General features: G+C 39.7%; 3 protein-coding genes across 10 annotated transcripts in view; all 3 read right to left on the bottom strand.

The window, feature by feature from the left end:
* Positions 1-22: 22 nt before the first annotated feature.
* On the bottom strand, positions 23-6,572 carry casp10 (caspase 10, apoptosis-related cysteine peptidase). 3 transcript variants are annotated; one of them, XM_056388714.1, is made up of 14 exons: positions 6,407-6,572; positions 6,268-6,315; positions 4,955-5,238; positions 3,983-4,088; positions 3,593-3,728; positions 3,114-3,187; positions 2,914-2,962; positions 2,632-2,651; positions 2,509-2,539; positions 2,310-2,405; positions 2,112-2,203; positions 1,886-2,000; positions 1,261-1,759; positions 23-754 (listed from the first exon to the last, which is right to left on the bottom strand). In XM_056388714.1, exons 2-14 carry the CDS (start codon positions 6,268-6,270, stop codon positions 574-576), a joined length of 1,686 nt encoding a protein of 561 aa, XP_056244689.1. In that variant the 5' UTR covers positions 6,271-6,315; positions 6,407-6,572; the 3' UTR covers positions 23-573. The 3 variants fall into 3 exon arrangements, with proteins under 3 accessions (XP_056244689.1, XP_056244691.1, XP_056244690.1); XM_056388716.1 differs by having other exon boundaries at positions 2,325-2,405; XM_056388715.1 differs by lacking the exon at positions 6,268-6,315.
* Positions 6,573-7,163: 591 nt separating this feature from the next.
* On the bottom strand, positions 7,164-10,402 carry LOC130177752 (protein FAM237A-like). Of its 2 annotated transcripts, none has more exons than XM_056389685.1 (2): positions 9,829-10,402; positions 7,164-8,489 (listed from the first exon to the last, which is right to left on the bottom strand). In XM_056389685.1, the coding sequence occupies exons 1-2, from the start codon at positions 10,193-10,195 to the stop codon at positions 8,359-8,361; spliced, it is 498 nt and encodes a 165-aa protein (XP_056245660.1). In that variant the 5' UTR covers positions 10,196-10,402; the 3' UTR covers positions 7,164-8,358. The 2 variants fall into 2 exon arrangements, with proteins under 2 accessions (XP_056245660.1, XP_056245661.1); XM_056389686.1 differs by lacking the exon at positions 7,164-8,489 and adding an exon at positions 8,505-9,042.
* A 4,231-nt stretch (positions 10,403-14,633) lies between these two features.
* Positions 14,634-25,856, bottom strand: part of LOC130177295 (disintegrin and metalloproteinase domain-containing protein 23) — a 30,176-nt gene continuing 18,953 nt past the window's right edge. For 2 of the 5 annotated variants that reach the window (XM_056388891.1, XM_056388889.1), the window contains exons 15-27: positions 24,816-24,867; positions 23,932-24,031; positions 23,752-23,823; positions 23,575-23,661; positions 23,399-23,479; positions 23,231-23,281; positions 23,042-23,105; positions 22,820-22,925; positions 21,949-22,068; positions 21,598-21,766; positions 20,117-20,228; positions 18,661-18,751; positions 14,634-16,526 (exon numbers count right to left, since the gene is read on the bottom strand). In XM_056388891.1, coding sequence (XP_056244866.1) covers positions 16,481-16,526; positions 18,661-18,751; positions 20,117-20,228; positions 21,598-21,766; positions 21,949-22,068; positions 22,820-22,925; positions 23,042-23,105; positions 23,231-23,281; positions 23,399-23,479; positions 23,575-23,661; positions 23,752-23,823; positions 23,932-24,031; positions 24,816-24,867 — 1,151 coding nt within the window. In that variant the 3' untranslated portion in view covers positions 14,634-16,480. Of the gene's footprint in view, positions 16,527-18,660; positions 18,752-19,576; positions 19,668-20,116; positions 20,229-21,597; positions 21,767-21,948; positions 22,069-22,819; positions 22,926-23,041; positions 23,106-23,230; positions 23,282-23,398; positions 23,480-23,574; positions 23,662-23,751; positions 23,824-23,931; positions 24,032-24,815; positions 24,868-25,856 lie in introns of all 5 variants that reach the window. The other 3 variants (XR_008828995.1, XM_056388890.1, XM_056388894.1) reach the window with 3 other exon arrangements.

Raw genomic sequence — 25,856 nt, 5'->3', positions numbered from 1 at the left:
AGACTGTAACAAAATACATATAAAGAGTGCATTTTTTTTAATATATGTATGTAAACAAACAAAATGAATAGGTTTTCAAATTGCTAAATACTTTCATAGTATAGAAATTTATTGCTTGACTGATGGGAAATTGTTGTTTTTGAATTGCCGCACAGATTATGTGGATTTCTAATGTGTAACAACCATATGCTCCTAGTCATATAAAATGACAATGGTAACAATAATACACTCACAGCTTGAAGAATAAAAAAAAACCTAATCGTACATGTATGAAAAGAATAAAAGCCAGGATGTTGCATTTACTTCTGAATTGATGTGCATGATTCGATTGTACAGTTCATTTAATATCATGTAAAAATATTTCATTTTGACAATTACACTGTAGATATCGTACCAGAATGACTGTCTCATATAAACCTTTAAACAATTGTGTGACAAAATCATCTCCAATAAAGTTTTCAGCCACGCCATTGTCTTTATCAGCAAATGCAGGCTGGCTCAGGGGTCGTCATAAAAATATAAAACACATTTGGATAAAGCTTTGCAACAGTTTTTGTAAGATAAAGACCCCTTTCAGGGAACATCGGATGTGTGAGACAGCAGGCTGGGAGGACGGGCTTCAGGGATAGGAAAAACCACTTTCTTCCTGAGTGAGAAGGCTGGTTGAGGCATTTGCTTTTTTTTACCGGCAAAATCGGACCTCTCGCTAACATCAGCATTCACTTTTGTCAGGATAGACACGAGGTCAATCCCCCTGGAAAAGACAAGAGATACAATTAGATGGTGGCCTAAAAAACTACCAACGTAGAATAAATGATTGTCTAATTTTAACTATCATATATATGAGAAGTGACTAAATTAGAGGTGAAGAAAGTACTAAAATAATTGACTTAAGCATAAGAAACAATAGCACACTATAAAAATACAGTTCAGGCATCAAAATTAAAAGTACTCTCTATGAAGAATGAAATCTGTCTGTCATATTATCATATTATTGAAATACTAATATTGATGGAACAATAGTAGTTTAAGATACAATAACGCATCATTTATGTATCATAATCTCATTATATGTTTAGTTTTCTGAAATGTAATTGTAACTGTAAATGTAGTAAAAAGTAAAAACATTTCCCACTGAAATGAGAAAAAATATTAAGTATAAAGAATCATATAATGGAAATATAAATGTAAATTAACTTACTTTCCAGAACTATAAAAATTCATATCATCCAAAAACATCTGATATGCTGTGTCACTAACCTGGGCACCATCTGGACCAGGTTTTGGCACAATGACTGAATAAACCAGGTGCCATTCTTCCTCTCTCTGAAGGAGGCGAAAAAAGGAACGGTGGCCATTGCCTGCAGGAAATCAGCATCACATGGGATAGAGTTGTTCGCTACAACAGCATCACTACTAACAGGACTATGTGCAATGCCATCCGCCTCGACGTAGACGGCCCTTTGCTCTCTGGTGCCCTGGCAAGCCTGGATGAAAAACAGCTTGGGTTTTGTTGCCAAAGAGGGACACATTACTCCATTCAAAGGCTCCATCAGTTCCATGAGCTTAACGTTGTTGCCGTCCACACCACACACCCCTCCCTGCTGACCATGGCTAAGAACACAGCATACCACACAGTCCATCTGACTGTGGTCTCTTCTGCCGAGCTCCTGCAACACAGACAGCATCTGCCTGCTCGTACAGTCGCGCCGTGTCTCGATCTCAAAGCCCAGCCACTTAAACACATCGTGTAGACACTCTGGAAGATATATACGTATAAATGTAAATACACACAGCAACATGCCCGCATGCAGACAGGGCAGGGCTGGAATACATGCACCTGTTTTCATCTGAGATTTCCAACATTACATAAACATAAGCTTACTTTCATCAATCATGGTCCCCTCCCGATTCTTGAGATTGGATTCAGAGAAGTTGTTGTTGTTTACTATCAAGCAGAAACCTCTCTTTGCTGCAGTCATGGGATATATTCCCAAATCCTACAGAGATAAAGAGAAAAGTTACATGTTCATGCGATAAGAAGCAAAGCAGGGTCCTGGGCGGCCATGAGCACATATACTTGTATAAATAGGACGATATAAATCACCCACCTCACTGTTTGTATTGGTAGCCTGAAAAATCAGCTCTTCAGGGGAGGTCTCGTGTTCTTGAGACAGCAACAATCCCAGGGCATCTCTTCTCACTATGAGACGATGTGATGATCACAGATTTGAAGAGCAACAATTTTCAGCAAAGTCAGTGGCAAAAATTATATAGATTATTTTCTGTGTGAATATATCTACAAAAACCTTCCAATGACGTACAGCTGCTTGTTTCAGTGTGTAAACCACTCAGTCCATGTGACAGGGCTCCATTTTCATCTTCACCCAACACATCTGGAAGATCTAGGAAAGTAATAAAAGAGGATTCAGAATAACCCAGTCCACTGAACTACACTTGAAAACAGTTTTTGTTGTAAAACAAAAAAACCCAAACCTCAAAACTCACCCATAGAGGTGTTGGAAGAATTCAAGGAACTCTATGTTGGACACAAGAGAAATTAAAAATGACCATTAAGGACAAACAAATGTCACGTGTCATTTAAGTGTGTGAATTCTATCAGTTTCTCACCTGGGCCGATAACTGGAATTCTTCAAAGGAGGAAAAAAAAAAAAAAACATCATTAGAATTATAATTCTTGACAAAATGGTTAAAAAAACATTGTATGTTGACTGTGAGGGCAGTGGCACATTAACTTATACATCAGACTTACAGCTACAATTACACATATTTGAGAGTAGGAAAAAAATAAAGTTTGTTTGACTTTTACTCTTTACTTCGCTTTTTACGCTTTTACTTCTCTACATGTAAATACACTTAAGAGAAGAGACGTGTTATTATATATCAGTTTACCTGATCTTCTACTCGAGACGGACCTTTCAGAATTTAAAGATTGAGGGTCCTGATAAAGAACACAGAGAAAACAAGACATTGCAACAAATGGCTATGGCAGAAAGAATAGCATGTGACACTGCAGTGATGTGAGGATAATATCATGGTAGAAATCTTTCAGTGCAACTCGGACGGATTCAAAGCAGAATCAAAGACTGTACCTGGTTTAGTTCAAAGGGGCAAGTTATAGACCTCGATCTGCCGAACTGTTGAGCCATAGGCCTGGTTGGATGAACTGTGATGAAAAAAAAAAAAGAGAAAAGTAAACAAACAGTAACATGATTTACATACAGATTAATCAGCACATATTAAAAACAAGACAAAAAAAGTCTCCTCACTGTAAATGATCAAATATGGGGGTTTAAGGTTAAGGTTAGGGTAAGGGCTCCGGTTGGTCAATGCAATGTCCCTTTAAGTGACTTCATGGAGGCCCTGCTGTTTCCAGTGCTGCCGTCTTCACCACGTGGTGTCTTCACATTTTTCCATTCCTGTTCTTGATTTAATCTGCCTGCCTCCTGTACTGTTCCTATTGAAGTCTAAGGTAAGGTCTTTTTGCTGACTCTAACATCTGCTGTTGCGTCCTCATTCTTACATTTGTTGTTGGCAGTAACGTTTGCAATGAGAATTTTCTTTATCTTACCTGGCAGTGCTTTGAACTGGTTGATCTTTTCTTTCAACATGGGACAGATTGACTGTATCATTTTCTCCAGTTCGTTTAAATTAGTGTCACTGAGGAGGTCCATGTGCTCCATCTCCAGGAAGACCTCCAGCGTAGTCTGAAAATCAGATTTACAGTTACATTTCATTTTATCATAAGGTAATATGATGTATACTTCACAGCGGAAACTTCATTAATGTTTTTCAAATGTCTTTTTAGATCAATTAAACATGTATGAAGTTGAAGCGCTATTTATAAAATATAGTTTGTATGTTTATGACTATGGCTGATTGTCTAAACACCTCTGCATCTAACTTGTCTCTTCTCCTCAAACATGGCTTTCAAACATTGACAATCTGAAGAAGCACTCACAACATTGTCCTCCAGTTTTCTACGTGGCAGCGTTTTGTTCAACAAGAACTTCACATGATTCAAGTCATCATCAGTAATCTCCTCAGACAAGCTGTAGAGTAGCTTCCTGGAATAACAGAAAATAAACTGTTGAGTGTTGTCAGAGTAGGCCTGGTGCTTGACTGGACGGCCCCACTTTTTCTTCTCCTGATACAATCTTCGATGCCTACATTGGTCAGTACCAAGTCCCGATTCCATTACCAGTAATCTTTATTTTTCATAAATAAAAATGTGTATCTGAATCAGACTGAATATGCAACTATTTTGATTGCTGTTGAATCTTTTAGGTTATAAAGTGCCAGAACAATTCAGTTGTTCCAGCTTCTAAAATGTGAATATGTGCAGGTTTTATAGTAGTAGTCTTCTACAACAGAGAATTTAATATATTTGAGTTTTGGACTGTTGTTCAGACAAAAAAAGAAGAGGTCACGTTAGACTGTGAGAAACTGTGATGAGCATTTTTTTACTCTTTTCCGGACGATTAACAAATTTCTCAAGAAAATGATCTGCACACTTATCAGTCATGACAATGAACCTACTTCTATGTAACATGAAGCTGTAACTATATACACAAATTTTTATACTTTTTTTTTTTTTGCTTTGACTGCAAAAACAGGGCCTGTATTTGTACTTGTAACTTTGTAGTTTCCTGCTTTGAACATGTTCACAAAAGCAGTTGATATAATGTTTGCACAAATCTTATTGAAACATTCCTCACATAATGTACTCCACAAACTTCAAGCAAAATGAGGTTGACTTTCACGCATCATTTCACAAATTCTTTATTGGCTCTGATACAAATCCCATGCTGTATATGTATGTAGATTGGTGCATTCCTATTTAGCAAAGTGTTTACGAAGATTTTTCTGTAAGGTAAATCATACTTGATTTACTTTAAAAAAAAAAAAAAGAAGTAAAATACATTCAGCCCACCTGTAAGGAGAGATGAGGCTACTGGTTGCAGAATCTCGATCAGTGAGCGCGAGGTCACGGACCAGACGGGTGCGTTTTATAGTGGTGAGAAGCTCAGTCAACAGGTGTGGATGCTCAGGTGAGAGATAGTCTTGATCGGCCAGACGAGAGAAGAGGTCATTGGCTGACTCCACAGAGGTCGGGTTTTGGCCCAGGAGGTCAGTGCAAAGAAATGCTAAATCTTTTACCTCGTCCTTTCGCAGGGCCTTCCCTACCTCCAACAGCAGCCTCTGAAAATCCATTTCCTGTAGTAAAAACAAGATAAACTCACTCAGATGTTTTTCTCTTTCTCTAACATTGTGTAGTACATCGTACCAGTCATTACTTCCTCATTTAGTTACTTTATAACCACAATTTGATTTAGTGAAATTGATCACAGGTAATGTTAATAACATCTGATGGCGTTCTGGAGTAGGTTGTGTGCATTCTTTTTAGCTTTTAGTCAATGTCTACATTTTTACACACCATGGGACTGATACTTTTCACCCTATATATCTATATAGAGCACATACCATTCAGGTTTAGACCTAACTACAGTGGCTTGGGTTCAAGTCCAGCCCGAAGCCCCCCTGCTGCATGTCATCCCCTCTCTCTCCCTGACTTTCCTGTCTCTCGCTCACGGCAGCTATCGTAATAAAAGCAAAAACTGCCCCCAAAAAAGACTAAACTGAACTCATTGTGCTTGGCCCTAAACACCTCAGAAAAAAATATATCATATAGTTACACTGGATGGCATTAACTTGGCCTCCAGTTCTACTATAAGGAACATTAGCCTTAGAAACATCCTGTCTTAAAAGGATGCTGAAAAACGAGTCGTTCCAAAATGCAGCAACCTGTGTACTGACAGGAACTAGAAAAAAATATCAGATTTCTCTCGTGTTCACTGCATTGGCTCCCTGTAAATAATAACCAAGCTCCATCACATCTTAAAAACCTCGTAGTACTCTCTTATTCCAAAAGAACTCATCACTCTCTATGTGCAGCCTTACTTGTGGCGCCTAAAGTCTCCAAGAATAGAATGGGAGGCAGAGCCTTCAGCTATCAGGCTCTTCTCCTGTGCACCCAGCTCCTACTTTGGGTTTAGGGAGGCAGACACCCTCTCTACATTAAAGATTGGAACTAAAATTTTGTTCTTTGATAGTTAGAGCTGGCTAAGCCCTGAACCCTGAATCATCCCTTAGTTATGTCTGCCATAGGCAGACGCTGCTGGAGGAACTCCCATGATGCAGCGCTTCTTCTTTTAAATGTCGTATCTAAATATAATAATTACATACCATCACGTAATCACTTCTTCACACTTGCAGCTGCATCACTTTCACTATCTATGTAGTCAAAAGGTTTGATTAGATTTTCTGCATGATTTAACCACGGGACAGATTTTCTACTCAACCCAAACATGTCGCGCAGTTTTACCTGTTTGGAGACGAGTTTTCAGCAGGTCAGACTGAGGAGGATATTTGTCGTCTACTTCAACATACCCGAAGTACCGTAGGCAATAGTACACTACTGAAATATGTTGTCTGAAATCACACACATGAACTTCACAGTTCGGTGCGCAGCTCACGTCGACCGAGCAGGAAGTAGGTTACAAATCGAAAGTATAAGCGTTGAAGGCTGTACCACACGTGCTTACATCACTCCAGAGAGGGATGGATCGTGGTCGGCTTTAACCCCAGAAACAGGGTAGTTTGTCACACCTGAATACACAGCCTGTAACTTGGTGACATAAAGTCAAGTAACATGTCATAAAAGTATGATAATAATTAATTTAGGTTAAACTAGAATAATCTTAATTTGAATTTAGATGTTAAATGTAGCCAGAGGAAACAGCATAAACTTTCTAAACTTACATCAACGTCTATATTTGCTTGATTTGTCACAATTACCCAGTGGGTAGACTATCAGTGTTGTTCTTTGGGTTCAGGATGTGTGCACCAAAATGGAATTTAACATTTGACAATATTTGATAATGGAGTCAGTGCAGAAACGTTAGGTAAAATTATCAGGAAATCATAAGAAAATAATTATTTGGAAATTACAAAAAAAAAAAAAAGTCTTACAGTAACGTAGGTTTAATAAATGTCTGACTACATTTTTTTACAACAGCTTCCGGTCTGTTGGCCATGTCAGGTCACACATGTCCTACAAATATTCAACAACAACTTACAGCCAAGATACATGAATTTATTGTACTTAAAATAATCATACACATAGATGAACAAACAAACAGGTAATCTTATAATCATTTTGACAAGAATCGACTATTGTCCATATATTGTCATATAAAATATTAGTTTTGATATAGGGACATATGCTGTCACTGGAACATATGATAACAAAAATTAGGGCATATCAGTTTTGAATCAGTGCAAGAAGTATCAAACTGTAGGTGACCATAGCAGCAATACTGCATGTATGCAGTGTTACCAGTTAACACACAGAGGTAAGAAACTATGAAAAATTTGACTATTATTTCGAGTCAGTTTAGCCTATTTTCGTATTTGAAAAGTCTTCATAATATTAAGTGATAATACACTTTAAGGCATGCTATCTAATGGTGTCAAGTGAACTCTGTCCAGTATTTTCATTTATTAAGACACTTTATTGTCCATTAACATTGAGAAAATATGTCTATGATAAGTCAACAAAACTCAGCATTGAGAACCACACTGCCCTACAAAGGCAGAGAGCTGTTAAGCACTACAGAAAAGCTGAAGTTGAAAAAAAGTTTTAAACATTGATGTATTAAGAACTTTTTAATCATATTTATGTGTAATTTAAAAGTAGCTTAACCACACCAAACTGTAAGTTCCACTAGAGTCAAAATTCACTAGGTACTGCTACTCTGCTAAGCTAGGCAAGTTACCTTTTTAGCAGGGTTACTTTAGCTATTTTTTTCTCTATGACTAGATTTGGCTGCTGCTTTAATTACACAGTACAAACTAAACAAACTTAATTATCGAGATGTTACTTCATCAAAAATTATATATTTCAATTGCAGGAAACAGGTGAAGGCAAAGTAAGTAAATTAAGCTTTAGTCAGGTCAAGCTAGCTGACCTAAATTTGACACTCTTTAGTTAGTTTGACTGTTTCATTTGGTTTTTAGCAGGATTTTGTTGTATATAACATCCCAATTTCTTTGCAATTAATTTCTTTTACATGAAAAAAGCTAATTTCACATCCCATTCTGATCTGAAGTGAATTTTGACTGTAAATATGTAGTTACAGCATCTTAGCTTTGTAGGGCAGCATACAGCTCCACAAATTCCCCTTAAGGTTGCATTATATTTTTGAAATGATATATAAATTATATTTTTTTCAGAAGAAAAGAAAATATTGATTAATACTATAAACTAAAATCTCATTAATTATGTGTGCGTATTTGTTTGTTTGATTTGGGTTTGATCTTCAAGGTCTTGATGTGTCCTCTGCGTCTCACTCTGACACTGAGCCATGCCCGGGAGTTCACACCTGAGCTGTTGAACCTGAAGGTCTCTATGAAGGACACACACACACACACACACACACACACACACACACACACACACTCACACACACACACACAGAAAAAGGCAGCATTGTACAACATTAATGGTAAAACAACCTTTCTTGATTCAGCCACATCATCCATAAAAATGAAACCTTTGGACACAGGTTTTACATTGAATACAAGCCAGTTAACTTTTAATGCACCAAACAGTTAAGTGAACTCTGTCACCATTCACATCCAACAGTGCCGCAGAACCACAAGGCACAATCATGTCCCCAGTTCTGATTTAAAGTTGAAACTTTGAAACTCATACACCCATATTCATGAATGTCTGCAAAGACTGGGGACAAGGGAGGTCTCAGTCTTGCTGTAGGTTCGTGAAGTACATAGTATGCTGCATGAGTTTGGTGATACTTCAGAGATGCGAAGTAGGCAATCTCATTCCTCAACTGATGAGGTCCACTGTGTCACCAGAGGGCTCATCAATGCAACGTGGTGTCCCATATTATTCCCCTCTTGATTTAGATAACTTAAGGTGCCCTGCTGACTGGATCATTTCTGCAACATTTACAGCACAAGTAAAAGCAGAATCTTACATTTAGCAGCATTAAAAACATAATTTACAAGGTTTTCATTGGTGGCACTTTGTGCTCAAAGTATAGCATGGTATAGCATGCATTCACATAATAATTTTTACATGTGGAAATCTGGAGTACATTTCTTGATATAGCCTACAGAATGTGCATTTTGCCCCAAATTCACAGTAGCTGGTGCAAATATATATGTATATATAGAAAGAGAAAGTAGCTATAGGATTTGAGATGTATGTTATTCAGGCTGTAGTATATAGAAGCTAAAGACTTACTGTCTTCAAAAATGAAACAGAAAATCCAGTTTTCATTTCTGGATATTGAGAAAGTGTAATTATTGTCTTCTACGTACTCCTAAGTCTTTTGGACCAACCAATCTCACTAGTGTTCTCTCCACTACCAGTGATGGAAAAAGTACCCAGATCCATCTGTTAAGTTAAAATGCAGTAGTATCATCAGAAATTAACAGAAAAATGCCTACTGGTGTATTAATGAGTAAACAGCATTTTTATCTTGTGCCTGGTCATGCATTAATTCATTTAACCTATTTCATATCCTAATGGCAGTTTAATTTACAGCAATGCACCATATTTTATTGGTTCACAGCAGGTTTTAAATGTAAAATCTATAACTTGTAGCAAGCAGTAAAATAAACATATAGTCTAAAAGTAAAAGTGTGTGTGTGTGTGTGTGTGGGTGTGTGTGTGTGTGTGTGTGTGTGTGCGTGTGTGTGTGTGTGTGGTTGAACACTTACTGTCAGTAATGAGGGAATGTACAGCGGTGATGTGTCTCCGTCCGAGGCCGTGACTCCTGGACAGCACGCAGTCGACATAGATGTCCCAGAAAACCCGGGCCAGGTCCCAGTACAGCGCCGTGTGTTTGCTGTTGTCTGACGACTTGAGGAACACCATCAGGTCCCAGAAGGCGGGCACCGTGTCAGCGATCCTCGGGGAGCGCATCTCCAGCAGCAGCGCCGAGGAGGAGTCCCAGCACTGCGGGTTTGCCCGGTGGGCCGTCAGGGGGTCCACTTGACCCGGCTTCTGGCCCTGCAACGGCACGGCACACATGCAGCTTAGCACAAACACCGTGGCCAAAGGTATGTTCACGAGCACTGGGACCATCTGCAGAGGACACAAAACAGGTCAGCTTTTTCTATTGATTTATCGGTAAAGTTTAGTAACAATATTGATCAAGTTTAATAGCTTTTAGGGTGATACAACTTTTGACGTTATGTAAATACTGAAGAAAAATAAGGCCGGTACAAATACTTAAAATGTCACATTCATGTTGCATATGCTAAAAGTACTGCATAATAATTCGCCTCACACTCAAGAGTTAACAGTGATAATCTGTTCTGCAAATTCAAACATGCAAATTAGGCCTAAACGCTGTGTAAATAGAGAGCAGTCAGATTATTTTATGGTAGAATAGTGTACTTACCACTAAAGCTCGGTGGACTAACAAGACTATAATGTTGATTGGAGTTTGGTAAATATCTGTTGGGGCTTAATTGACGTCAGTGCCAACCTCCTCTGCACGCACGAGTTAGCGTAGTGCTTGCTTTTAGTCATTGGTACCTTAGTTGTTTGTATTTGTTGCATTACTTTCCGGGTAAAATACGCATGTTCAGTTTTTTTAAGATTAATTCATATGCATGCTTGTACATTGTGCAAAAAATATCAACATCTTCTGTGCAAAACTGTTGAGTTACCCCCTTGAAAGAGTACAAATTATTATTAAATAATAAAATATTCTTAGGTGAGCATGCGTTATAAAAGAAAGCACATTTCTTAGGGTTGTTCTGCACACTCTGATCACCCTTGTCATCACGAAAAAAAATAGCCACTGTCTGTTTCCACTCATAGCTGAGCTGCTATCATACAATCCAAAAATAACATAATTTCATTAAATGATTTCTCAGCTCTGCTTTGCACAGATTAAAATCCTGCTCAACAAGAAAAAATGTGTCTTAGTTTCATGTACTTTATGAGCTTTTGATGCTACAGGACAGACTCTGACCATATGACTGGTCCACTTGATCACCATTAAGCTATTAATTATTCTATGTCAGAAAATGACTATTCCCTAGATATCCCATCTGAAGATGCCCCTGTAGCCCAAGTGGGCATCTTCAGATTTCTTTTTTTCCTTTTATTTCTTGAGATGGGGAATGATAAGGCTTCTATGGTTTGTAGATGACACATTTGAGTTATGAGTCCCTTAAGAAAACCAAATTGTTTGGGCTCAAGTAAAGAACAAATGTCATTTATGTTACCACGTCTTCCAAATTTTTAAATTAAGTATTACAGTACTACAGAATCTTCATTCAGGGTATGAAGGCAATATGGCATTTTGTGCTCAATGTATACATAGGACACAAGTTTTCAGTTCAAGATAAAGAGCCAGCGGAAAAAACATAAGCAATCTGACCTCAGACAGTTGGGTGGTTCTGCTTTCTGTAAAAACAAGTTCAATGATGAATGGTGTTCCAGAGAGTGGTGCACAAGTTACATTTCTAGGCTTTTACTGAAATGTCACATGCATACTTGATCTCAAATGTAATTACTTTCTCAGTGAGAGGCCAACACTAAATGTACGGGGTGGGTTTCTTACTCAGTCATTCATTCTTCTGATGATGCAAAAAAGCAGACTTTACCACATTTTCCGCTGCAAAGCCTAAATTATAACTTGAATACCATTTTCTTATGCATATTGAAACACAAAGTGTAATGTTAGGATGCCTCTAGACAGGAAGTGAAGCAGTAAGGCACAAATTATTATTATTAAATGAAAATCTTTTATTGCTCTGCTTGCTATGAGGAAAAAAACATTTCTAAGACAGTCCACAGTGATCTTTTCTCAACACACTAATCAACCTGTCATATCAGTAATTTCCCAACCAGAGGTATTTGTAACCCTGGGGGTACTATTGCGGTTGCTAGAGGGTACATAAATTGTGTTGTAGCTCAATTAATCTGAAAAAACAAAAAGTACAGTTTGATTTAAAAAATATTTATTCATTCTTATATACTGAGTCAGTTGTAACACCTTGTGTTGCAGTTGAATGTGTGAGAAAACCATTAGCATGCGAGTAGAGAAGTTGAAACAATCAAAATGATAAGGTAAACAGTGTCATTAACACAAAATAATGGATAAGCAATTCAAAGTTATCAAAAGGTAATGGCTAAACGGTTGAAATAGTTAGCTAAATGCACTTAGCACACATGGTGCAACATTATTTTTAATAGTGTTTTAGGCAGCCTGATGAATTTAAGTGCAATATTCATTTTCCTTTTATCACTGACTTGGTCTCTACCGACCTCTTAAAGGCCCTAAAATTTTGTTCTCAACCAGCTTCTTTCTAAAAATGATGTGGCCCTACAGGAACACACAGTTGTCCTCCAAAGAGCAGTTTGGGTTATTTGACATGAGATATTTCTGTGTTATTCTCATTAACCAACATTTATTTAGCAAAATTTGATTCAAAATGTGATAGCAATTGTGAGGTTGTTTGCCGATTCCCAGCAACTGTTGATCAAATGTGATGAAACCACAGCTGCACAGTCCTGATGGAGCAGATTTGACTTTTTGACTGTAAAGTCTAAAATAATATCTCAGGGTGTTTTTTCTAATATTTCATCATATGGAGAAATATCTGAGATTTGAAGTTGAGTTTTCAGGGGTTTTATAGTCACCAGAATGCGGACATGTTTAGTACCTCAAGGTTTCCTTTAATGATGAGATAGAGAAGTTTTGGTCCTCTGTATGAAGCTTGCAATTGCTCGCTCTGCTGCTGTTTGCTTTCATCAGCAGCATTCATGCGGAGGAACCTTTCACCATTCTGGAAGAAATTGCTCTTACACCATCAAGTTTCCCGAGGAGGCCGACTTCTGCCAGATGTCCAGATTTGTTTGGTGAGCAGAAGCTTGTTATGTGGAACACCTCTGACCTCGATTGTTTTTCGACAGGGTAAATATTTCTGATAACACGATCCACAGCCTGACTCATTCAGACTCTGGTTTGTACCAGGTGGAGTGTGGGACCAAGGAGGCCATGACATACAAGGAAAACATCACTGTTACTGTTTGCACTAGGAAGCGTAAGATGATTTAAATATTTTATTATTTAAATCTAATAAATAAATTTTAAATTAAATTAAATGGTTGTATAATTGTGACCATAATTCTTTTTAAATAATTTTGTACAAAAACTCTATGTATAAGACATTTCGTTGCTATTATTCATGTTGCGCAAATAAAAATTTGCTATAATCAAAGATACATGTTGCAGGCATTTCCTTCATTTTTATGGAGAAACACATCACATCTGCACACAGAACTGAAGTCCTCATTTCATACAATTAGTTGTCAATCAAGACAAGGATCCAACATGGGCCAACACCTTAAACTATAGAGGCAAAACAAGCTTAAATCCCTCATCTCTTATGTGATCCTTATTAACATATTTAAATTAAATTTTATGTTTAGAAAGATAAGTGGTAAACTCACAAATTAGCATTATATGATTACCAAAAGCTTACCACAGAGTACCACAAACACACTGTGAATCTCTGTAGAAAATGGTACTATGTGTGGTCAATAGTACTTCTGTGAGAATATTATAGGATATTATAGTGACTTTTTTTTATGAGGAAACGGATGACAACAATTGCAGAAAAAGTGCATCAATGTATGTAGTTCTAATATACACCTCCTGGTGCAACTTAGACACATCATCAGTGTTGTATCCTGGGGTCACAGGGTGTTTCGGGTCTCACAAAAGACACCCTCGCCCAGGCGACCCAGCTGGGGTGATCAGTCCCAGCTTGTGTCTAAGTAGCACGTGTGGTCCACGGATCGCCCTGCTTGCTCCACAGCCATCTGGACGCCTTTTCTGCCGTGTCAGTGATGTTCTTGATGGCTCTTCTATTCTGCAGTCCCTTCACACCCAGCATCTTGAGTGCCCTGATGAGAGACTGGCCAGCGAATCCTCTGCACCCGACCTCGATGGGGTTGCATCGGGTTCTCCATCCCCTGCTACAGCATTCACCTGCCAGCTCCTCATACTTGGCCCTCTTCCTCTCAAAGGCCTCCTCCATCCGGTCTTCCCAGGGAACAGTCAACTCCAGCAGGACCACTTGTCTCATTGTTTCTGACACCAGGACCATGTCTGGCCTGAGTGTGGTCACTGCGATGTTCTCCGGGAACTTGAGCTGTCTCCCTAGGTCGACTTTCAGCTGCCAGTCCCGAGCTGTCGCCAGCAGCCCCCCATCTTCTGGCTGGAGCTTAGATTTATTGTCCAGTCATGCAAGTGGCCTCAATCTTCACATCTGTCTCTGCAGGAACCATCTCATATTTAAAATAATATTTTTTAATAAAAATACAAAAGGATAAAAGGCTTAAAGTAATGACAGACTAAGATCATTAACAGTGCAGTAACATGTCATGGCCATATATATATTGAAGTGTGGTCTACAGTAATTCATAAGCTGCACTAAGTTACTGGTCTTAATATTTGGGGCACATTTGTCATAGCAGTGAAAAGACAGCAAAGCGTGGATAAAATTTGTCAGTTTATTCATCGGTCCAACTGTACATGATGCAGTGAGAGAGGGACACCAGACGATGAGTAACATGGAGGATTACAACAATGCCAGTGCTATGGCAGCACCTGGAACACACCAACTATCAGCTGGACTGGAAATAATAGCCCTGCACAAGGAAACTGTTCAGGCCTCAATATGTACAGGCACCATACAGTGTGTTTGTGTGCATGTGTGTGATTAAAAATATCAGACTGAATGAAAAACACACAAAAATGATTTTCAGTTCCACAAATGTAAAAGGGTGCTCTCTCATATTCATCGGAAATATTCAGTTTTTTAAAATTATTTTATTTGTCCATTCATAGTTTGAGTACGTTGAAGCGAGATGAAACGAGACGTGGGAGTGGCCAGATACAAAAGATTAGTTGATTAGCAGAGGTTTTTGTAATTCCATGTCTACATTGATATCATTATTACCCATACTTTTGTGCAATATCTCTCTTTGCATAGTAAATAAAAGTTAAATGTTTTTGTTGTTGACATGCACCTACCTTTTGTAGCATATTTTTCTTGCTGATTTTGGGGACTTCCATATAGAATCATAAGCCCACTATAGTGATTGCATGCAGCGTTACCTGTAGAGCTGAACTTGATTTCTACCAAGAGTTTATGAGAGCAAAAGGCTAAGCCAGTATAGTGGGTGTTGATGAGGACTGTTAAGTGAGACCTGGCTGGACAGGTGGGCGCCTGCATGGACAGACTTCATGCCCTCAGCAGTAGGAGAGGCACCACTGGCTGCAGACAGAGGGGAAAGTGCTCTGTGTGCAACAACATCCATATGTTCAGGTGATCGGTTCTTTGGCTTTTGAGTCACTGTTGAAGATACTTCAGGGGGAAATCTTATGATGTTAATCTGACGTGATCGCAGTCTGAATCCCTCTAGAACTGACATGCTTCTCCTCGACCCCGCAGCTGCTCTGTCTGCTGAAGTGAATGTAACCTTTGATCTCTGCCCGCACAGTCGCAGCAAGCTGTGCAGCGTACGACTACAATTTAGGCTCAAATCATAATTGCAGTTTTTTTTTTCAATAACATTGCCAAAAACACCCGCTATACAACATGCTAAGATAAAAAACAAAAGCAATTGATGTTCTTGTAAAATATGCTGATAATTCCAAACCTGAACTCCTTATTTATGTACAGTTTTGTGTGTGTGCATTCATTATGTGGTCTGCATTGCCCTAATGGGTCGTGACATGCAGCCTCCTTATTCATCTACAGCACCTAAACATGAACTATAGGTGCTTCAATCGGCTTTCCACTGGGTTTGGTTTTTAACAAGGCTATCTCCTCCGTTGGATAGTTCCTTTTTTTTTCTCTGTATGTTTTTTTTGCGGTATATTTATAGCTTTCGTAGCCATGCAGAGCCCTGTAAAGTGGGCTCTTCATGCCGGGGGCGGGGGGGGGGGGGGGGGGGGGGGGGGTGGGGGGGGGGGGGGGGGGTGGGGGGGCCAGCAAGCAGCACGCTTTGTGCGGATAATCATGCCAGGTGAGAGAGTGGTGTGGATTCCGCCTAAACGCCTGTGCACTGGCACTAAAGGATGGAAGAGGGGCTCTGTCACTCTAGAGACCAGGGTGGGCAGGGGAGGGTGGGGGTTGGGGGGTTGTTACATGAGTGAGGTGAAGTTGAAGAGGCTGCATTTCTTATGTCACTACGATGGAATTTGTTAAAATGTCCACTATGTCTTTTTCAAGTAAATCTAATGCCAAAGATCAGCAGCAATAAGTGCAGTCCAGCTGTCAGGTAGCCAACTAAGGAAGCCTTTGAGGAGTCCATCAGTGATTGCCATCTCTCCGTGGGTTAAATGGCTGTGGCGTTGGGGTCGTATCGCCGTTTCTTCACATTTCTTATGAGGAGACAAGAAACAGGAGTCAGTGTCTGCGATAATCACATCTGTTAACACAGCTAGTGCAACCTGGACAAGCAACCACACTCATCTCTTCAGATCACACTTGTACTCACAAGCAAATGCTGTAAAGATCCTTTAACTTACTGTTTTATTCAATGAAATGAAATGAAAACAGTCAGTATTGTTATCTGTGCAATTATTTGAGGACTTCCAAGATCAAAATGCTGAAGACATTGAAGTGAGGAAAGGCTGGTCCATGTTGGCCAGTTCGACCTTGACTGCAGAGACAGTCAAAGGTATTGATATTCACAAACTTTTATGTCTCAGTTCTCAATCATGTACAGTATGATGAATTATGTTTTTCTTTTTATTTCAAGACCATGCTGAAGACCAATGCCAAGAGATTATTTTTATTCAGGATCCAATTTACCTTGTTTTTTATATTTTCTTTTGCGTTACAGTTTGTGACACTGAGCAGTTTACTAGAAGTCACCTACATTGACACAGTTTTTTGAGCAAAAGGACAAGAAAGTCTACTTACTCAAATAAGCTAATAACTGAATAAGTGTGAATATTGACGGTCTGTGAATATAAATATCCTCTGTTGCCTTCTTGCAGACAAGTGCTGACTGGCTTGTGCGTGCAACATCAGTTTACAAGGTGAAGAAGTGTAGGAGAAATGTCTCATTACCAGTTTTCATGGGAAAGACATTAGTTCCACTCAAAACATAACCATCTGGGAGGAAAGAGCTAACATAAAATATACTCTATAAAGGAGGGAAAGAGGAGACAACCACATAAAGAACAACCACAGCAGCAGCAGCAGCAGCAACAATAACTACTACCACAACAGTGGGACAACAACAAATACAACAACAGGAGTGATGCATAACCTCCCCGTACTGTGGCTTGTTGTGGGGCTTCTATCACTCTGTCATGCACCTGTTCCAATAGTAGGCCAGTTGAAGGTGGCACTATTGCTGTGCGTGGTTCATGCAGTGCGATGCGCTGTGTCTGTACCAGGTCTGTGAAGCAGGCAGCAATGGCAGCTGGTGTGGGCGGGTCCGAGAGTCCTGCTCTGCTCTAGGGCGGAGCCTGGCCATCCAGGTGGGTGTGGCCAGCCATGGCACAAAGGCTGCGACCAACAAAAAGGTCCTGGCTTCTCTCAGTCTCTCTCTCTCTCTCTCTTTCTCTGTCGCTCTCACCACTCCATTTAAAGTCTCACCCTCAAACAGTAATGGACTGAGAAAAAGATCATGGAAGTGATGAGAGCACGACAACCCTGGACCAAATCACTCTGGGTTTGGCTCAGCCTTTGTGCAATGAACTGACCTCCTCCAAATCAACAAGTCAACATGCAGAAATGTTTCGTTTCTTATTCTTTCTTTATTTGCTTTTTTTTTTTTATCTTGGTGACAACCATGATGCTTCGCTACCTGGCATGCTTTGGTGGCTGCAGGATTGTATTTCTCGTTTACTCCTTAGGCCTATTTAGATTAAAATGTGTAACACCCCTGTTGCTCAAGACATCAGGCTAAGCGGTAGATTGAATCTTATCAAACATAATCTATTGTACAATAGAGTACATTTCCTAACTACACAGAGACATGTTAGAGGCCTATCGTAGCACTTCAGAGGGGAAGATTTGAACTTATTAACAAAGGTGTACACAAGTTTTTTCTTTTTCTTTCAAACCATTTTGCTGTTTAAAATATTCATTCCCCTCTGTTTTGTCAGAATCTCTGTTATTAGGTCCGTCACTGAACATGCATGTTAAAGCATTGAGCTCTGCCCGTCCAATCAGTTTGAGGTTCTGCTACAGATGCATAGACGACCCCCAGTGTCTCTCCAAATCACCCTTTGCACATCTACACCCTGAACATCATCCACATCCTCTTTGGGAAAACAACTTGCACGCTGGATTAAGTTGAGCATTTCAGGTATACGTGTTAAGCATGTCCGTCTCAGTGTTGCCACACTTTTAATAAAGGTTATTCAATATAAAATGCTTTATGTTTGTCTGTTTTCCACTTTGGTGTCCATATTCTGTAGCAGGAACTCAAACCCTGGTGTCTAGAAGCAGCAGGGATGCTAGAGTTACAACAGGAGAGGCATGCGGCGTGTTGCTTACTTAAAGCCCCATCCAGTCCCCCCCAGCACTATGGCAGCCACAAGGATGGCTCCGGCGATGGAGCCTATTATTAGATTGGTGGCACTAGGACCTGTAAAGGGTTATGGGGAAAAAGACATGAGTTTCTGGACTCACTTACTGTATCAATAACATGTAACTATACAATGACGACTTCACATGGAACAGAAAACATAACCATAAGTATACTATTACAGTAAAATGACTGAATCTGAAAATGTATTTTGCATGCTTTTCAGCCCCCTTCAGTGTGTAACGTGAAGATAATGAAGGAGAGGCCCTGGAAATATTTACATTTATCTGGTGTCAGTTGGTGTAGTGATTATCAGTGGTCTGTTTGTTAAGGTTGTGCAGAAGACTAGACCCTGGGTATCCATCACTGTAAAGGTTTAATCAAACAGAGATTGACAGGTGATGTGTATATGTGGCCTGCAGTATGAGCAGTAGAGAAGAGGTTTTAGGGGTCCCAGTCACCACACAGCCTACCACTGACTGACAAGCCAGGTCACTAACAGGACACTTCTCAGGACTTTTTTCCATCTAAATGCCCCACATGCCCCAGAAAGGAGAGGATCACAGGAGCAACCACATAACGACTAAGAATAAGAGAAAGAAAAGGGATAAGAAGAGGAAGAGGGAGGATGGAGAAAGAGGCTTGTAGTAATGGGGAACAACAGGAAGTGGCAGGAGAGGAGGAGGAGGCAGGGGGGAATCCATCAATCAATCACACAACACTGAAAACATCCAATCACATGACAATTATATGGTCATCACCAACACACAAGAAAACACAAAGCCACCGGGACGCACACACGGGCTCAGGCCGGCTCACGAGACCGCCCGCACACTGAGGCACCACTATGAGAAGAAGAGCTGTGAAAGGGTTAAAGATGCTTACTCTATTCCCCACCCTGTGCCTCCAAAAATCACCCCCAGGGCCAGAATGGTCCCTGCTACTGCCCCTATCAGCCTGTTAGTGGCCACGCTCACTGTGCAGAGGGAAAAGGAGCATTATTACCACCCTGTCAAAAACAAACAGCAGGCTTCTGCTTCAGAGTCATGGATGAAGTGACACGGTTCCCTCTGTGACGCTTTCCACCCCCTTAACCACCTCCCCGTCTCATCTGTAGGCAAACCATCAGGTGTACAGCTGAATTGTGAGTTCATTTCATCATCTCTATCAAACTAAACACATGTAACACTGCTTTTATATTCACCTTCAGCTGCCATTTTAAAAAGTAAAGTCTTCATGGCACGAGTACACCTGTGAAACTCAGGTCTAGGAATCTGTGCTGACTCAGCTCTAGCAGTGAGACTGAGGATGACAAAATATACAGTATATACTCATGTGTCAGTGTGAATCTTGGCTAAAATAAATGAGTGCATATAAATGTGTTCATTCTATCTATGTCAGAGGTTGAAAGAGGTGGAAACCGACCCTTGGGTCCTTCGTCCGGAGTGGCCTCAGGCTCTTTAGGCGGGTCAGGCATGCTACAGTCTGTCCCTGCCCAGGTGGTGTCACAGGTGCATGTGGCTTCATTGTTGCACACCTGTACAGATGCAGTAGAAATAAATGGAGGCGATGACAGGAACATAAGAGCTTTAAATAAAGGTGCTGACGCACATTCCCTGGAGCTATCTTTGCATTGGAGATTAATTGTTTTTTGTTCACCAAGTTAACAGAGGCCTCCATATAAACATTTATACCCGATCATATAGTAAATATGATGATATAGCATGATGGGTTCACAAAGATAAAACATACTTGTGGAGACGGATCTATATTTATTTGATCACAGCCCTACTATGAGATGTTTAGCCAGGTCAGCTTTGTAAAGCGATTTAATTATGCAAACATTTCTAACAGCAAGCAGTACTCAATACAAACTGGTTGAATTACACAACATGGACTAAAGCCACTGAGGCACACTGGGCTAAGGCTCAATATGCATGTTTCATAGCAGACATTTTGACATGTCATAGAAGGAAAATCACAGGTTAGCAATGTCTCTGTTCTATTAATCCGTCCCAGGAAATCATGACATTGTCACAGTGAGGAGCAAGCACAACACCAGGACCCTGAAAGTGAAGCAGCTAATTAATTTCATCATTTACACCTGTGCTTTTCTTCCGTGACTTCTCAAAGTCTTTCATAAGACAGGCTATGGGAAAAGTAAGAAGTAAGTTATGAAAGCTACAATATCTTTACCTCCAATAACAAAAAAAGGGGAAAATATCACATTTTGACTTGTCAAAAACAGCTGAAACTACAACTACTAACAGCTCTACAGCATTAAATGTACCGACAGTTAAGAACAATCCTATGGACCAAAACTGTGGAGTAACCTGCTCATACATGAAATACAGCTTCTTCAAAGTCCACCAGCACAGGTGTTTTCACTCAAGTTGCTTGATTAGACCTTCCTTTTTTTTAATTAGACCAAGTGAGAACACCTGTGTGAGTGAGTAGGACCTGAATAGAAGGAGAAATATCTCAAGATGTACGGTACCATTCGAATCTTGTTTTCAAGCAGTCTGTAATATATTATTGAATTGCAGTGAAAGATTATTTCTTTTCATTTTGTTTTTGTGCTTCTATTCTACAGTTTTCATTGCACTTAAATTTTTGTGTTTATTGTTTGTCAATATTAATACATTTTATTAATACATATGCAATAGCAACCAGCTTTTTTTGCCTCTAATTTATTTTGAAGATGACTTTTGTGGATTGCTGTGGTGAAATGTTTTTCAATTTTAAAATCAGAGGCAACCACTCCAGGGTGTGAGGTGCATTTGTTGAATCAATTACAGGAAAGGTTTATGTTTGACTAAAAAGGAGACCTGCTAATCATCCTTTGTGCAGATGATACAACAGGTGTATGAAGCGTAAATTGTGGGTCAGTGTACACCAGGACTCACCCCATGGGCAGAGCACACCTGTCCATTAGGTCCAGTGGGGCAGGTGCTCATGTTGAGTGACTGGATGGGCAGACACTTTCGGTCAAGGCACATCATTGACGGCCCACAGGGAGTCCCATCCTCCACGTAGCCTAAATCGGTGTCATCATCCAGAAGAACATGGCCACCACTGTGAGGAGAGGAAGGAGGGAAGGAAAGGGGGAGAAAGCACGAGTGAAAGGTGAAGAGAGAAGGAGAGAATAAAAAAATCATACAAAGAAGATTGAAACAAAAGTGACGGGAGCACAGACTCTAATTCTCGAGGTTTCTAGGACATGCGCAGTTGTAGTAATATAATAAGCATGTTTTTACCTGCAATCTATCTTCCCGTTTTTGTAGTTGAAGTATGTGGTAGTAGACTCTCCTTTCATTATTCCAATGCGGGGGATGGAGCCAATGTTGGTACACAAAAGGTAACCACAGAACACATCACTGTAAAAGATAAGCAAAAAGATAACTGTACACACAACAGTTATCCACTTAATACAAACAATCACTAATCACCTCCCAGCTCTTCCCCATCCATCACCACTTAAACCCATCCTCCCATGAGTCCTCTTAAATATCAGCATCCATAGATTTCATTTAAATCTATGGAATCTCTTAAATGTACTTGCCTATTTATTATAATTATTTTATCTAATTTTAAATTTCTCTGTATGATCTTGCTTTACTTGACAGTCCCTTCACAGTTAACCATTACACTTCCAAATGTTCGAAAGTGGCCCTGATATTTAACATGGATGTTTTGAGCGACATAATATTGCAACAAAAGAAACTGTGGTAAAACCATCTGAAAACAAAGTCCATTATTCTTCTCAAGCTTTTCCAAAACCTAGAGCAGCTATTTTATGTGTGATGCCATCATAATGTAAAGTCTACGGACCAGGCCTGCAGGAAAAGAAGCATTAATGCACATTTGGAGTTGGCTTCATAACATTAAGGTAAACCTGGAGCAAGAGAAACTTTTTTCCATATGAGCTAGGTGAACAACTTTCATAAATGGAGAAAATAAATGATGAGTCTACAGCCCTCTATTGGTTGACTTCAAAAGAAATCTCAAATCCCTTCACTTGTCAGTAATGAATGATCAGAAGGAAGAACCAAAGCACAGGCTAGAAACAGAAAGTACTGCCAAGCTGCATAGGGGAAATACCATTTACTGTCTTTCTTTGAAACTCACTGTTTGCTACACTGGATCCATTTCTCTCCATCTTTTCCACAGTTGCCCTTCTCTGTGCCCTCCGTGTTCAGCTTCTCATAGCAGAACTTCTCCGAGCCTCCAGCCTCTGCAAAAAAGAGATGAGGGGTGAACCGCTCAGCTCCTGACTACAAAAGTCTCTTGTATGGTGATACTCTAAAACTGACACTAATAAGAACTAATGTGAAGCAGTATTTATCTTACTTGACCCCCAGATGTATTTACACTGGTTCTCTCTGGTCTTGCACTCTCCACTGTAGCAGCGACCCTTCACACGGTTTGAGAAAGAGAAAAAAAATAGAATAAACACATTTTATTCTAAATGCTATTCTGGTGCATGATTGCTCTTGTTTGGAGAATGAAAAAGCTTTCCCATGTCATCAGTCTGCATACCTGGTTAACCTGGCAGAGGTAACCATCTTGTTTATGAAGGTTGGGAGGGCACTGCAAAAAAGTGACAAACGTATGACTTTTTAACCATGTACATTATCTAAAATTGAAAAGAATGACAGAGATCAACTGCTTGAAACCAAAAAAATTGACAGTTCTACATAAGAACACCTGTCCAGAGTCCCCAGAGCACGTTTCTGAGATATCACAGTCGTTCACAGCGAAGCGGCAAGTGCAACCTCGTGGAAGGAACTGGCAAGAAATGAAGACAAGGGAAAAGTCTAAATGTAGGAGCCAGAAATGAATATTTTGTGGTCTAGAACTTTTAGAAAAGACCAAGCTCATACCAGACATGTGTTATTGCAGCATGGGCCGTCGCTGCAGTGTGCCCCATTGGCGAGGGAACATTTCTTGCAGCATTCCTTGTAGCACTCCTGAAAACACACAAGGAGCGAGCTTCACCCGTCTGAACAAACTAGACGACGACAAACAGACGTGACCCACTGAGGTAAAAAGAAACTCACTGATCTCCCTCCGCAGTCACACTCTTCTCCCACTTCCACAAATCCATTCCCACATTCTGTTGTCTCGAACAGCTGCCAAAAGAAGACAGGAGAGTTTGGAGGTTACGAGGGGGGGGGGGGAGTGTGATTCATGGCAGTTGTGACAGGTGAAGAAAGGGTGGTGGGTGGTGAGATACTGACCTTGGTTGGCCTGTTAAACAGACAAGAGCCTCCACCTTTCAAGAGGAACTCCTTATAATCTGAGATGCTGCATTTGGAGAATCTCCGTGGGTGTTGGACACTGAAGAGAGACAGAATGCCAAGTGATAATTAATTTGGTTTTCACCTCTGTAGTTTGTTATAACACTTTGGGCATTTTTGATGGTATTACTGCCATCTATCAGTGTTTATTACACAAATGTTCCTGTCTGATGAGAATACAGTGAGAACACTGTTAAAATAGTATGAGAACACGGGCAAAGCAAAAAGCTGTCCTATTAAAATCATTTTTCTTATATATTTCATTTTTTTTCATATTAGAAGCCAACCTATAAGGGGAAGGCTGCAGGAGCTTTAGTGTGAAAAATCTGCAGGAAGTGTTGAGTTTCATCCATGATAGCTGATGATCGTGACTCTTGCTGTATTGACGGTAAACTGAATTCAATGACAGATAAACGTGGGGAGAAGATCTGAATTTGCATTAACTGGGGAAGAGGCGAAGTTTGAAATAATGGCCTGTCTCTCTGTAAGACACTGAGCTAAATAAAGGTTACCATGGGAGAATTTATGGTAGTTTATATCCTGCATCTGCAATCTGTGATGCACCCTGTCTATATATCTTATATTTATTATTATATTATTATATTTACTTTCAGTAGAGCAAAATAAATTGAATCTTTTATTTCTTTATTTCTCAGTTTGACATCATTCCCACACTGTCAGGGTGGTGATAACTTTATTATTAAGTACACATAAACATGCATCTTTAATTGTTACTTTGTCCCTCTCTTACGTACGTGTATGTGTGTGTGTGTGTGTGTGTGTGTGTGTGTGTGTGTGTCTCTAAGGGATATATTGGACATTACCCAGTATCCTCCATTATGCAACCAGTCCACGAGTCAGCACAACCACATTCTTCTGCAAATAGGAATGAGAGAAGAGAAAAAGCACAGAGACAAGAGGAGAGGGAGGGAGAGAGAGAGAGAGAGAGAGAGATATTACATAGTGCAGAAAAAAGACATACAGACCACTTTAATGGGACAGTGGTCACAGACATCTGGACCCCACTGTACAAGTTCAAGATAAAGTATTGAAATAAAATGTTATTCCGATTGTATTTCCATTTTATCATCTCATACTCACACTCTCCTATCAAGCTTGACCAGTTTTGGGACCATGAGAAGAATTTCTTTGAAGTATACCATTTTTTTTTTTTGAGCTTGCAATTTCTAACATGACAGCTGTTTGATGACTATGCGTCATTAAGCACTGTGATTTTCAAAAGTGATGGCATAATTCCTGATTCGACTTCTATCTTTGGCCAACTTTTTCAAGGACAATCAGTGCATCTCTCCGTCTGTCATTCCTGGCACTGGAATTGTGATGAGGCAGTTAAATCCTATTAAAATGCACCTTTTTGTTTTAAAGGCGCCATCTGCTGTTGTTATTGACATATGACGTTTAAATGTCTGGACCTCAAATATATAACTTTTATATAACTTTTTCAAATGTAGTTTACAGAAAAATGTAATGTCCTATATTCAGGGCATTAAAGTATTTCAAGTAGGTTGCTTTTATTTAGATGAGATGTTCAGCAATGACAAATTTAAAGGGTCAGTAAACACAACACATTATCCTACTTATGCCTGGAGGTATCTAATGCCAACAATTTTGGTTTATTTGTTGAAGTTTTAGGACATCTGCTGCCACACCAGTACAATGGAGGGTGATCAGAACTCTGGAGCTCATAGCTCTAAAAAAAAAAAAAAAAAAAAAAAAAAAAAAAAAAAGACACTTGAGAAATTGAAAAGAAACATGGCTTTTAAACAACCATGTCCCAGATTGATCAGATCAAACCACAGATCTCTCCGAGGACAGTTGTAGTCCATTTTCTACTTAACATTAGC

The sequence above is a fragment of the Seriola aureovittata genome, chromosome 11 (assembly GCF_021018895.1).
Source record: "Seriola aureovittata isolate HTS-2021-v1 ecotype China chromosome 11, ASM2101889v1, whole genome shotgun sequence".
NCBI lineage: Eukaryota > Metazoa > Chordata > Actinopteri > Carangiformes > Carangidae > Seriola > Seriola aureovittata.
Note: the sequence above shows the minus strand (reverse complement) of the source record. Positions and strands in the feature narration are given on the sequence as shown.